Source organism: Pygocentrus nattereri, chromosome 24, assembly GCF_015220715.1.
Source record: "Pygocentrus nattereri isolate fPygNat1 chromosome 24, fPygNat1.pri, whole genome shotgun sequence".
NCBI classification, from domain to species: domain Eukaryota; kingdom Metazoa; phylum Chordata; class Actinopteri; order Characiformes; family Serrasalmidae; genus Pygocentrus; species Pygocentrus nattereri.
The window spans coordinates 1,344,137-1,358,821 of record NC_051234.1 but is presented as its reverse complement, the minus strand read 5'-3'; the positions used below and the strand labels follow the sequence as shown (position 1 = coordinate 1,358,821).

Genomic DNA, 14,685 nt, shown 5'->3' with positions numbered 1-14,685 from the left:
GGATCGGAGTGGGCTGTTTACGTGCCATTTAAATAATCAGGCAACTGCAGAACTCCGATTATGATCAGATTATTGGCTATACATGAATGCACTCAGTGTTCATTAGCAATGCTTCTGTCACGACAACATTCATTGTTCAGGTAAATCAAGTTAAATCACATTTAACAGCGGAACTATAGGACTCTTATTTTGAAGGCCTTGGCATTCCTGCTGAATGCGAGTGAAGTGTTAAATCTGCACTCTCATTAGAATCGTTTGATGATTCATCCTACTGCTGCTATATTATGAATGAATCTAATATATATCAGATGTAACGAAATATCGGTCTGAATTAAATAATAGCTCATTTAGTTAAAGCTGAATTACACACATTATAATGATCAGCCAAGCTGATTTTGTATAGCTTATGTTGTGTCAGTGAAGTGAATCTAGCTGTTAGATTGGAATATTTAGCTGCAGAAAAATAAAAAATGGGTTATGGACCATATCTGAGTATATATGTGATGGGTCACATGAAGCTGGATGTGTCTGGCAGGCTGGTGGCTCCAGCACCCTGTAAATAAAATTCAATTTCTTCCAAAGTGGCAATTTTCTTCATAGCAGTTCAGCAGTTGTTTCCTTTAGTCATGAGCGAACACAGCGGTCCCCAATCTGCCTGCACGTCTGCTTTCATTCAAAGTTCATTTCCAGCCTTAATAAGCAAAGGTGCAAAATTTTGAATGAAAATTAAAAACTACGATTTGATGACCACAATTTGACTTTTTGATGGGAAAAGAAATAATGCTGTTTCAGTGTCAACAGGACCATCCTGGCCATCAGAACAACTGTGAGAATTCCCAGCATGACGCTTTATCTGAAGACAGGGCTGTTGATTCAGTAACAGAGCGGGAGAGAACGGGAGACAGTGATAGAGGACGAGGGGGAGACCGGAAGACACCGTGAGTGGCTTAGACACGCTGCCTCCTTAGTGCACCTGTCCAATCACACAAACCAGATATAAGCCTCTCCAGCAACCCAGAAATCCAGCCGTATGTACAGAGCGTAGAACTGAGGCATGAAAGAAAGTAGGGCTGTTCGATTCCAGAAGCTCAGGCCTCGACTCTGATTCCAAATCCAAGCCATGAGGACTTATGGAACTGACTCCAAATAAAGATTCCACACATTACGTTTTCTTGATTCTAGAACTCCAGACAGTTTTGGCAAAATAGACAATATTCGGTGCTTAATATGCCATTATTATCATCCAGGGCATCAATGAAAATGGACATAGATTCAGTTAAAGGAGAGCCCAAGTGAAACACGAGTCAGTTAAGGGATGAGTCCAACTGGAGCTGAGAGTCAGTTAAATTAGAGTCTTAGTTGAGTCACTAGTCAGTTAAGGGACAAGTGCAAGTAGAATCAGAAGTCATTTAAGGCAGAGGCTGCATCGCATCGCTAGTCAGTTAGAGGCGAGTCCGAGGGGAGTCGAGAGTCATATAAAGAAGAGTCTTAGTTGAGTGGCTAGTCAGTGAAGGGTAAGCCTGAATCAAGTCACTAAGCCACTTTAGGGAGAAACTGAGTAGAGTTGTTAGTTAAGGGTGAGTCTGAGTTGAGTCATTAGTCACTTAAGATTAAGTCAGAGTAGAGTTGTTAGTCAGTTAAGGGCAAGTCTGAGTCGACTCACTAGTCACTTAAGGGAGAATCCATGTAGAGTTGTTAGTCAATCAAGGGTGAGTCTGAATCAAGTCTCTTGTCAGTTAAGTGTGAGTCTGAGTTGAGTCACGAGTCAGAGACAAATTGTGAGTCAAGTCACAAGTCAACGAAATCAAAAAAGGTCACCAAATCACATTTTACATTAGATCCCTGCAAATTAGCCACACTTGCTCCATCTAAGTCGAGGTTTTCAGAGAGTTTTAGCAGCTGAACTCTGGATTTTTGTTGAACTCTGCTTGAAGTGGTGACCCCTGTCCTTACACAATGGCCTTCAGCAGTGTCCCCTGAGTGATGTCTGAGCTCTCACCACTGTTGTGTGCCTCCAGCTGGGATGGTGAGTTGACAGCCACCTTGCAAAGGGAGCAGTAGAGGAGGCGCCGGGCTTTCTCCTCCTCCGTCTCTCCCTTTTCCGTTTCAGGCTCAGGCTCCCCCTCCTGCTCTGTGGACTGGGGGGCTCCCGGCGTCTGGCAGGGACTCTCCTCCCCACCTGCTGCAGGCGCTGCTGAGGTAGACTGGGCCTCGGCCGGGCCGGAGCTTGAGCCAGACTGGACTGGGGATGGAGGCACTGGACTGCCTTCTGGAGGGAGTTAGAGAGAAAGAGACATAACAGACATAAACACACATTCTGTGGCCAGAAGGTCACCGGTTCGATCCCCTGAGCCGACAGTACATTATTGAAGTGCCCTTGAGCAAAGCACCTAACCCCCAACTGCCCCCTGCATGCCATGGACGGGCTGCCCACTGCTCCGGGCAAGTGTGCTCACTGCCCCCTGACAGTGGGACTAATAAGGGTCACCTAATCTGTCACTTATTTAATAACTGACTATCAATCAAAATGGTTTTTTATAATGATATAAAATATTTGTGTACAGTGAAAAACCCGTCATGTGTTTTCCAGTTCATTTCCAGTCAAAACGGCCATTAAGAACAGGTTCATTTTTCTGCACTGTAAACGAGCTCCTTAAAACCTCAGTGTATATGGGTGAGCTAAACTGCTGTAGGCTGAACATCAGAATCAAAAATTAGAATCAGATTTATTGTAAACAATGTAGAAATAATACGACAGTATAACAACAACACAACAGACAATAAACAACGTGCACAGTATACACAGTAATATGAAGACTATATATGGACAAGTAATATTCCATCAATGTACATATTATTTACATTTATATATATATATATATATATATATATATATACACACACACACATTCTTTATATTTATACATAATTTATACATAAAATGCATTGGTTTTTGTGACATCACACAAACTGTAATTTCAGAACAGGCTGTTCTTGCAGTTTCTGTATACGGACTGTGTGACGACACCACTTCACACTGTACGATGCAAAAAGTGCAGCATTGATTAAGTCATGGCCATGACTTAGTAAGGCATGGCCACGCAGTAGGATCTCGTTCCCACGCCTTAATAAGTCATGGCCACGCATTATTTTTATACATTTATTTACAGGGTGTCCAGTGGGGATCTGTACATGTCTAATTCCTCTTCACTGATTTGGATAACAAGCTGAACATGCTTTCCACACTCAGGAGGTGGATTCCTGAATTCCTGAATTCCTTCATGGTCGCTTTAAATTCAGTGCCAGTTAAACCTGCTTCAGTCTTCTTTCTCCTCTGTCCTCCAACAGCAGCAGTTTTAAGATTAAGTGACCCTTATTAGTCCCACAACGGGGGAATTTCACCTCCGCATTTAACCCATCCGTGAAGTGAAACACCACATACACACTAGTGAACACACACACACACTAGGGGGCAATGAGCACACTTGCCCGGAGCGGTGGGCAGCCCAATCCGCGGTGCCCAGGGAGCAGTTGGGGGTTAGGTGTCTTGCTCAAGGACACCTCAGTCACGTACTGTCGGCTCTGGGGATCGATCCGGCGACCTTCTGGTCACAAGGCTGGTTCCCTGACCTCCAGCCCACGACTGCCCCTTAATTAGAAGGTTTGTCATGCCGTTCCATCCCAGCAGACCAAGACATGCCATTTGAATGTATTAAATAATCAGCTGAGGATGTGATTTGTTGCCTGTGTGACCAAACATTGTAGAAAATGTCGTTTGATCCACATCAGCTTGTTCCTGGGAGAATTACTGTCAGAGACAGTGTGAGAACAGTGTGGCATGTTAAAAGCTGCCACATCTCCATGAGCTAAACATGTACATAAGCAGTAAACACACTGGTACTCCTCTTTATGAACGGGCAAACGTGGCACAGCCATGATATTAACTCAATGTCTGGGGCCCACTGCGTATAGACTGTATGTGTCTTATAGACACTGAGTGCAGCCTATTTTTTCTCATCAGAACAAGAAAAAGACTGACTAGACTGCAGCACCCTGTTCTCACGCAGCCCCCTGACAGCTCTGACATTCATACTGACAGCTTGAAAGCATCGTAATGCCAGTTTAACTAACAGACGGCTGGCATATAGACATGTAGCTGGGCTTAGAAGACTGTAGTCGGGCAAGTGAGACATGCTAGCTAAGTCTGTTACGTTCTAGTCCCCCTTAGTCAAGCCCACCATTCCATCAACGGGTTTTCTATTTAGCTTGTATGCAGTGATGGACACTATCTGAGTAACTGAGTAACTGAGTAACTGAGTAACTGAGTAAATGTAATTGGTTTCTGTACTTTAGTATTTTTGGTGTATCTGTACTGAAGTTTCTCCGTTCTGGGCGACTTTTTCCTTTCACTCCACTACATTTCAGAGTCTAATATCCGACTTTTTCCTCCTACATTTTGAGAAATCTGTCGTTCCTTTTGGTTTCTGTGTGTATAAAAACGTAACATGTCAAAACGAAAGAAGCGCAAAGCCAGAGCACCAATCAGGGCCCAGCGGTCACTTTGTTTAGAGCTGGTTTTGACCTGTTGGTCATACCGACCCAGTGCAGCACGCGGTTCAACGTCAGCGCAGCAGCGTAAAACTTTGGGAGAGTCTGTTCAACATAAATGATGAACTAACCTAACTTTGTGTAAATAGAGCTCAATATAGAAATATGTCCACATATGCAGTCGAGACTGACGCGGCTTTTTTCTGAATTTCTACAAACACCATTTCATTTTATAGTAAATGAGTTTGGGCTGGTTTATGTTTATGAACAGACGCCTACAGATCAACATAGTAAAGGAGCTCATCTGTGATCCTGAGTTTAAAGCCAGTTTTTATTCAACTTAAACTTGGAACTAAGTTGTAAATAAATCTGAAACTGAAACTTTGCTTGTGTGTAAAAAGTGATTTCAGAGCCACTCGGTTCTCCCTGATGGAAACTGTTTACCTTCAGTGTTTTGTGCTTCTGATCATTTTAATAGACGTCAGCGTCACTAATTAATGACGTTCTATTAATAGACTGGTTTACCAAGAGAGACGCTGGAGGACTTTCACCTGAAATGAGTTCATGAAGCCAGTCTGGTTATAAAAATGATAACAGGACATCAGAGCCAGAATTACTCTTTTAGTACTTTTACTTTATACTTAAGTACATTTGAAGGGAAATACTTTAGTACTTTTACTCAAGTGGAGGTCTAAAGGGAGGAACTTCTACTTTTACTGGAGGAATATTTTACCTTGGGGGTCTCGACTTTAACTCAGGTACATGATTTATGTTCTTCATCCAGCACTGCCTGTATGGCATTGTTATGGTTGCGTATGAGAATACAGTCTGACACAGCCAGTGGTAGAACAGCCTAAACCTCTCTCTTCAGAGAAATAATGACTGAAGTTGAATAAAAAATAGCTCAGCAAAAACCAACTTGCATAAAAAAATAAAGTAAAAAACTTCTCAAATTCCCCACAGAATACGTTGCCTATAGAACCATCTTCAGCACTCAGCATCTATCAGCATTTTAGGCGCTATTCTTTTTCTTTTTAGTCTAAAATAAAATGCTGAAGCTCTAAAGTGAGAGCTGTGAGTAACAGCAAAGCAGTCCAGGAGCTGAACCAACACAAAAGAATGAAATTAAACCCCAGAAGGGAAGCAGTAAGTGAATGTGAATAACTAAAGCTGAGCCCAGTCAAAGGATTACAAAGGATAGACACACTGCACTTGAGGAGATGTGAAGGTGTTAGTCAGGTCCATCAATGATTTGATTTAAAGCGATATGTGCATTTTTTTTCTTTTGACTCAGTAATGCTACCTTATTTCATTCTGCTATACACCCTTAAATAAGCTGCCCGAATCATGGTGGACATGGTGAAAGTACATATTAACATTTACATTTACAGCGTTTAGCAGACGCTCAGATCCACAGCGACTTACAAGAAGACCTGCAGTACCTTTGGCTGCAATTCCTTTCGTTTTTCAGCAGCAAATGATTGGAATACTTTACAAACCACCCTTAGACTTGCAATTTTAACACCTCTTACCACTTTCAAGCATACAATTAAACATACAATAGTAGACTGTTGCTCTTGTTAATAATCATGGATAAAAATAATGCACATACTCATACATACTCATTTTTCTCTATCCATACTCCTGTTTTTTTCATATTTTTTGGTTTGTTTTATGTAAATCTGTATTTTTTTGTTTGTTTTGTTATGTTTTACTTTTGGTTTGTATATTTGCTTTTGTATGTATCTGTTTTTATGTGCTGTGGACCTATTTTTATTGGGGCCTTTCGGCCAGGTCATGTTTGTAAATGAGAACTGGTTCTCAAACATTTTACCTAGTAAAATAAAGGTTAAAAAAAAAAAAAAGAGCTCAGTCTGTCTAGAGAAGGTCTCTCTGCTAGTTACCAGTAGGTTAGAGAGAGACGGTCCTGAGCTCAGACACTGATAGAAACACAGTCACTGATACAGAGAGAGAAAAGGAGCAGAGCTGAACACAGAACAGTGCAATACAACGCACTAAAACACAGTGCAATACAATAAAATATGATATACAAGTGGAGCACAATATATTGCAACATCACACGCACAACCTCACAAAGGAGGACCGAATCGATGTTTAGGTCTCACATGTAATCAACATCACACTGATGAAGATATGATGACAATCATTTACTCATATCCTTGGAAGATACGTCCTTTAGCAAACAGGCAGTTAGTAGATTCATCTGCTCGGCGAGGGGGTCCCAAGTATAACCTATGATACAGAATCTTCCACACATTGCATGCAATTACACATTTGCACCAGCGAGGTCTCCAAATTCCTTGAATCTTACATAGTGTGGCTTTAAATGTACATGCTATAATTACTTGAGACAGACTGGACTGGGGATGGAGGCACTGGACTGCCTTCTGTAGGGAGAAAGGGCTGAATGAACACATATATATGACTGATATAAAGTATATTTACTTTACTTTGAGTCGTCCTTTTACATGAAACAAACACTCAACGGACTCAGTAACATGTCAAAAACATAGGAGGGTTCGATTTTGGGTTGAGATTAAGGTCAAGGTTAGGATTAGGGCCAGGTTAGGTTTTGTGTAATGTAAGTAACATATTAACACTACATCTTCTAAATGTAAGTAATGTATCAACAGAACATCCAGAAGATATTTACTCCAGTGTATTCAGTCGCTTCACTACTGCTACTTCACTGATACGCTGTTGATGTGTTACTGATACTCTGTTAAGAGTTTACAAAGGACCACTTCAAATAAAGTGTCACCAAGTATATCATAGATAATAATATATTTATATTTATAATAATATAAAACACATTTCTGTGAAAAATCAGCGACCACCCTTCATGTGTAAAATTTCCAGATAAAATGGCCATTAAGAACAGGTTCATTTTTTCAGCCTTAATTATAGTAAATATAATACCATTTTCTAATGACTTATCCACTCTTCACTTTGCAGGAGACTTGCTTTCAGTTTTTCTGAAATCTGCAGGGATGTTTTACATAGTGCAGCTTTATATACATGATATAATTACAGGCAGCGCAGAATAGAGGTCAGAATAGAGAAACCCAAACCCGCCTCCACCCACTAACAGATGGATATTTGCTTAACTACAGCGCTGTGTGAAAGTTTTAGGCATCTAATGTTTAACCAGTTGACCTCAGCAGTGAGTTTATCACAATATACATTAGAATAAAGTCGCATTCATAATTCAGATAAACAGAAAAACAATAAACAGTAACAAGAATTTCTCTGGTCCATATTTTTTCCTGGACACCTTCACAGCCGCCACAGAGACTCGTTAATATCATCAATTACATCATGAGCTCAATTTACTGAGCACTGATTGGTCAAACCAGGAGCAGCTTTTTAACTACATATAATACTGGGCTTCCTCGAGGAGGAGAGGCTTGGAGATGGGTAAACACACACACTAATGTCCAGAAAATATATATATATATATATTAATATTCTATTTTTTAAATTTAAATAACACTTTTCTCAGCAAATAAACACAAAGTACACAAATAAATAGATTTTGAAAATGAGTCTTTTGGGTGCCAAAGACTTTCGCACAGTGCTGTATATATACAAAAACTGCAGGATAAACTAATATCTGTAATATATTAACAGTATCTATTCTCCTTTGATCAACTGTTGCATTCGTTGGGCAAAAGTTCCTCACGCCACTGCTGCTACTGCGAGCTTAACAAGCAAGGAGACAGATCTGCTTTGACCTTCCACCACAACACACCACCCCACATCTGACTGCAGCTGAAGCACTGCAGAACTTCATCACTGGTTTCATTCACCCACTCTTCAAACTCCGGAGATATTCCGAATGCACCTATTCATAGTATTCCACTGATATTCCGCAGTCACACTGTCACCATTTTGGTAGGCAACTTTAGGATGATTCAGCAGTGAGACAACAAAAGCCATAAACATTCCAGCAAAGGCAGGAAAACGTCTTTTTTTGAAGCTTGTGTTTATTTTGTTGGAGCTTCAGGAGTTTTGATCATATTTATTAGTGTATGTAGAATTTCACATATTGGAATTTTATGAACTTTGCGCCGGTCTTTTGGATCCACTCAAGCTAATCTACTCATAGTGAAGCATGAAGGTGGGAGCATCATGATACAGGGCTACCTCACAGCACACTGTACTGGGGCCAGGTACGAAATACAGGGGGTCCTGGGGGATCCGAGACCTTTAAATGAACCTCTTGAACCCCCTGAATGTCTCAAAATCAAATAAATAAACATGTTATGACCTTATGCTGTCCTTTACTGTACAATACAAACTGTACTAAATTGCCAACACTGGAGTAAGCAGCCAACATGGGACCCCTGGAATACCAGGGGGTACTTGACACACTGGGGCATTACAGCGATACACTGGGACATATTAATCTCACTGGGCAAGAAACTGAGGCTAAGGCGAAGACAACGACTCCAAACACACATTCAAAATAGCTCAAGGCCGGTTTCTAAAGCAGGTGAAGGTGCTTGCATGGCTTTCCTGATTTGAATCCCATTGGAAAGTCCAACAGAGTGACCTTTGCAACCTTAGGGTATTGAGGATGGTTTATCAAGACGAATGGGCTAAAACTGAACCACAACGCTACAAGAACCTGATGACTTCTTACCGTCGATGTCTCAGAGCTGGAACTGTCGACAACAGCCTTGCAAAAAAGTACTAATGTAATGCATTAGTGGTAAATACTTTTTTCCCTATCTAGTTTGTTTTTGAAACATATCTTTATGCGTAACACACTTGTTTGTTCACAGTTTAAATCTGATTCGAAAAAATTTTGCACCAGGGCCCATAAGACCCTCGTTACACCCCTGCATGTAACTGAGTACGTTATTACCCACTACTGCCCAGATCTTTAGCTGAATATAATATTGTCAAATATCGAGACTGTGTCATCAGCCTTCAGTATAACCTAATGCAGCTGACAGCAAAATTAATTACAGCGAATAAGATGAACTGCCTTTGGTTTCAGTGCCCAAAATGAGGTGCAGGCTTGGCGGTGCGCGGTGATCAATGTCTCATGAGGGCCTGGGCTCTTTGTGCAGACATAACACAGAGGCAGCATCCACTCTCTTCATCTCAGCTCCAGGGATTCAATCGATATTGAATTATGTCCTTCTATTTTGGTGAGCTCTGAAGTGGCTCTCTTATTTATCTCTCAGTTCTCCCGCTAGTGCTGCAGGGATGATCTTTGGGGGGAAAAAAATAAAAAACAATAAGCGAAGTATAGCTGACGCCACCAAGTATCACACCCGGTAAATGGCCTGCATAGGGAAAGAAGCTTTGAAGTGAGCCATTGTCTCAAGCGGATGGCCGTGGAGCTGGCCATAGGTGATTAGCCCAGTGCGCGGTGGCCAGAGGAGGGAACTGGAGCCGTTAACGGCGCTATTACTCTCCCTCTACACATCACATCATTGACTCTAAGTGGCTCATGCACAGCAGAGCACAACTTCCGGCTGCCACATGGCCATTACAGGCTGGCATGAAGGGTCGCAGAACAGTGGCCAAGAGTCACACAGACTGCCAGTCAAAAGTCTGCTGACGCTTTTGATTCTTTTGCTGTTTTCGGTTAGGTTCTGCAAAGAGTTTATCAGAAGGACACTCATAGGTTTGGGCAGTATCCACTTATTTCACAACTTCAAACCATCTCCAAATATTTCCATGGTGTACACTCACTGGACACTTTATTAGTAAAAGGTTTGGTAGTAAAAGGTTGGACCCCCTTTTGCTGTAGCCCATCTTCTTCAAGGTTCGACGTGTTGTGCGTTCAGAGATGGTCTTCTGCATTCCTTGGTTGTAAGAAGTGGTTAGTTCCTGCTGCCTTTCTATCATCTGGAACCACTCTGCCCATTCTCCTCTGACCTCTCACATCAACAAGGCATTTTCGTCCACACAACTGATCGCTCACTGGACATTTCCTCTTTTTCGAAAAACAGCATCATAATTCACACATCAGATCACTCATCAGTCTCTGCGCTCACAATCCAGAGGGATTTCACCCACCTGTGACCGTCCATCCGCCGAAGATCAGCTCCAAAATCACCCAAACCCACTCGCTACTGTTATACTACATCTCTGCTTTCTGCCTCATATTATAAACAAAGATCTTTCAGTTTACACTGATTGTGAGTATTAAAAATGTCTGATATTAAATATGCAGCTCAGTTTGTAATTAAAAATAAAGCCAGTCTTGCTGTGCATCAGAGGTTTAGCACTGAGTCTGAATCCAAGAGGACAGAAAATCAATAAAAAACACGTCCACCTTGTACTAATGATTTATTCTTGCACTTTCAGCTCAGAGACACTCACACACACACACACACACACACACACACACACACACACACACACACACCTTCTAAGCCGTTTTTCCTTCTGGGTCGCGGGGGGTGCTGGAGCTAGCCCAACAGTCATTAGGCGGAAAGCAGGACACACCCTGGACAGGTCACCAGGCCATCCCAGGGCAGACAGACAAATACATTCACACCTAGGGGCAGTGTAGCACGCCCAAACGGCCTGACCGCATGTCTTTGGACTGTGGGAGGAAACCGGAGAACCCGGAGGAACCCCACGCAGACACGGGGAGAACATGCAAACTCCACACTGAGGACCCCGGTCACCCGGCCGGGGAATCGAACCCAGGCCCTCCTTGCTGTGAGGTGACAGCGCTTCAGAGACACTCCAGACTAACAATTTGTAAAAAAATAACTACCATTCAACTTGTTTTCAAAATCTCTATTACTAGAAAATACAACATTTAGCCGGCGCCAGGAAAATATTTGATCAGAAACGACCCAAATTTATAAAGATATCAAATTTCTCTTATTTATATGTCAAACAATGGCATATCTGAGCAGCCCAGGGTCTCCTGAAAATAACAACATATGGCATGTGTGAATGTCACATGTAAGTACTTTAGAATTGTAATTGTAATTGACCCAAAAAATACCAAAAACAATTGGGTATCTAAGGGGTACCTAAGAGAGGGAGGCTGGTTATCGTTAGCTTAACTAGAATGATACCAGCTCTGCTCACCACAGAACACGTTTGATTCTGGCTGACCAAAGCACCAACACACGTTCCGATGGTAATGACTCAAATCTGACAGGGTAAAATCGAGACACGTGTGCTAAAAAGACAGAAAAACAAAATGCCTCCGTGTTCTGTGGTGTTTGGATCCGCTAACTTAATGTTAGCTTAGCAAGCGGGCTACATACCCAAACAGCGCTATGCACCACATTCGGACTAACTGCTAATCTGATGACACGAGTTTCGATGTGGAAAACTAACATCTGAGAGAACGAAAGTCAAGTGAGCGGCATTAGAGGGACAGAAAGCTGAAATCTGGCTTGTTTTGTGGTGTTTGGGACTGTAGTGTAGCTTAGTTAGCAGGCCAGACATGCTACACACACCACAGCAAAGGCTTGCTTTCAGCTGACTGAAGCTCAGATGACCATGATGACGTCTGAGAGCACAAACTCAAATGACTGGTGCCACAATCTATGTGTTCTATGGGGTGTCTTGGCCAATTGCTTAGTCGCTGTCTTGCTTAGTTTTTCCTGGCTTTAAATTTACTCTATCAATTCCCAGTGAACTCCCACACCACCAACTTTTGAAAAACTACTGCTTGGGCAGTCGTGGGCTGGAGGTCAGGGAACCAGCCTTGTGACCGGAAGGTCGCTGGTTCGATCCCCCAGAGCTGACAGTCCATGACTGAGGTGTCCTTGAGCAAGACACCTAACCCCCAACTGCTCCCCGGGCGCTGCGGATTGGGCTGCCCACCGCTCCGGGCAAGTGTGCTCACTGCCCCCTAGTGTGTATGTGATGTTTCACTGCACGGATGGGTTAAATGCGCCGGTGAAATTTCCCCGTTGTGGGATTAATAACGGTCTCTTAATATTTGGGTGGATTTGCTGATTATTTTTCCTATTAGCTGGGAAATGCAAAGGAAACCAGACGACTCAGGTCACGGCTAGGAAGCCAAATATCTGCCTGCAGCTGTTTATTAGTCTTAAAATGAAGAGGTAAGTTAGCACATTTTGGTTTCTCTGACAGAAAGTGTGCAAACTTCTCCCTGGTGTCCATTTGGCACAGAATAAAGATAAAATCGCTCTTTACATTTTATTTTATTTTTTTATGAAGGCTAAGCTAAGAGCTACATTAACGCTAGCCGGCTTGTATTTATTAGCCTCGGGGTAACAGTTAGGATTTGTTGACACCACAGGGATGCTGATGTACTTGTGTAATGCATGCTGGGTATTGTAGTGAAAGAACAATGATGAACAACAACATGAAGGCAAAATAAAATTCTGTCGAACCAGTGAGGCTGAGGGATGCGATGCTGCGCTGAAGAATTCAGCATAACATGATAAATAACATCAAACTGTAGTTTCCGGTTGGAATTTGCTTTTTTTCAAAGTACGCATTGAAACTCTTTTGTCCCAAAATGTTTTTTAAAACACTTTTGAAACAAAGATTTTAGTGTTGACATCACAACAAGGGGGTAAAAAGCATGGGCTTCGAATTCATTCTCAAAGTAGCACCGTCACTAATACTGTCACTAATATTCACGTGTGGTGCTGAGGTTGGCTGGCAAACGGACAAAACATGGTCATTTGTTAAAAACCTTTTTTGAAAAGCTAGATGTCTTAAACCATATCCGAGCTCTGGGTTGCAGGAGGTTCAGGCCCAGTTCTCCTCAGTGGGTTCAGATTGAGAGCAAGACCTTAGATGGAAGAGCTGACAGGGCTCTTTCACTAACGTCAGTGGAAACGCCACTCAAAACGAGCAAACACACGCATCAGCACTGCAGTCTCAGCAGGGAGAGAGTCCTGCTCCATTATTACGCTTGCTGTTGACAGACGTGCTAGGGGCATACTTTTAAATTGTTCGTTTTGACACTTTATATAGGGGTGCCTCAGGGCTATATGCTGGGCTCTCTTCATATTACATTTATTTCTCAGAGCAAGTCAATTAAAATTTCCAATTTACTTGATCATATTATAGGCCTCATTAAGGACAATAATGAAGTCTGTTATTGACATGCTGTGGAATACTGGCACTGACCTATAGCTTAATACATCTAAGACCGTGGCCACATTAAAGATTTTGAGCTCAACCTCAGGTTTAAGTCAATCCATTTCTATAGATGATTCCCTCAGCTTTTTGGGGAGCTTAGTAACTGGAGAATTCATACTATCTATGTTCAGAAGGCTCAACAACCCAAGAAAGTTGGGACACTGTGCAAAATGTAGAATATAAATATAAAATAGAACACAATGATGTGTAAATCATGTATATTCTTAATTTAACTGAGAATAGCACAAAGTTAAAATTAAATGTTAAAAGCGAGAAATATTATTCTTTTTTTTTAAATATATGCACCTTTTGAATTTGATGCCAGCAACATATTCCAAAAAAGTTGGGACAGGGGCCTGTTTACCACTGTGTTTCATCGCCTCTTCTTTTCACAGCACTCTAGAAGGGTTTGGAAGCTGAGGAGTCCAATTGCTGTAGTGCTGAAAGTGAAATGTTTCACTTGGTGGTCTTTAGCCTGGAGGACACAGTGTCCGTGATTTCCAAAAAGACTTTCAAATGTTGATTCCTCACAGGACACTTTTGCACTCCGTCCCATGTTAAATGGGCTCGGCTCCAGAGAAGGTGGCGACGACTATTTAGATCATGCTCACATATGGTGTCATCTTTGAGTTTTAACTTGCATTTATAGATGCATTGACAAATTTTGTTCATGGACGATGTTTTTCAGACGTGTTCCTGAGCCCATGCAGTGATTTCAACTCAAGAATCATGTCTGTTTTTATTTCAGTGACATTTATAGGCCTGAATATCACGTCCATCCACTGCTGGTTTTCAGCCTGGGTATTATGTTCATGATGTTGTGTACTGTAAATGATGTAATCCTCAAAGTTAATTGCTATTTTATGTTGAGACACCATAATCTTGAATGGCTGCACTATTTGCACACACAGCTATTCGCAGAGTGGTGAAAACCTCCTCATCTTCAGTTCTGAAAGACTCAGCCTCTCTGGGATGCCCAGTCATGTTACTGAACTGCTGCTAAGT

The 14,685-nt window shown here is 41.9% G+C and overlaps 1 protein-coding gene across 3 annotated transcripts in view; it reads right to left on the bottom strand.

Moving 5' to 3' along the window:
* znf385d (zinc finger protein 385D) overlaps positions 1-14,685 on the bottom strand; it is a 112,846-nt gene that overhangs the window by 9,098 nt on the left and 89,063 nt on the right. For all 3 annotated transcript variants that reach the window (XR_005129554.1, XM_037533770.1, XM_037533769.1), the window contains exon 5: positions 2,000-2,269. Coding sequence is in view for 2 of the 3 variants with exons in the window: in XM_037533770.1 (XP_037389667.1) it covers positions 2,000-2,269 (270 nt within the window). In the remaining variant the exon portion in view is untranslated. The remainder of the gene's footprint in view (positions 1-1,999; positions 2,270-14,685) is intronic.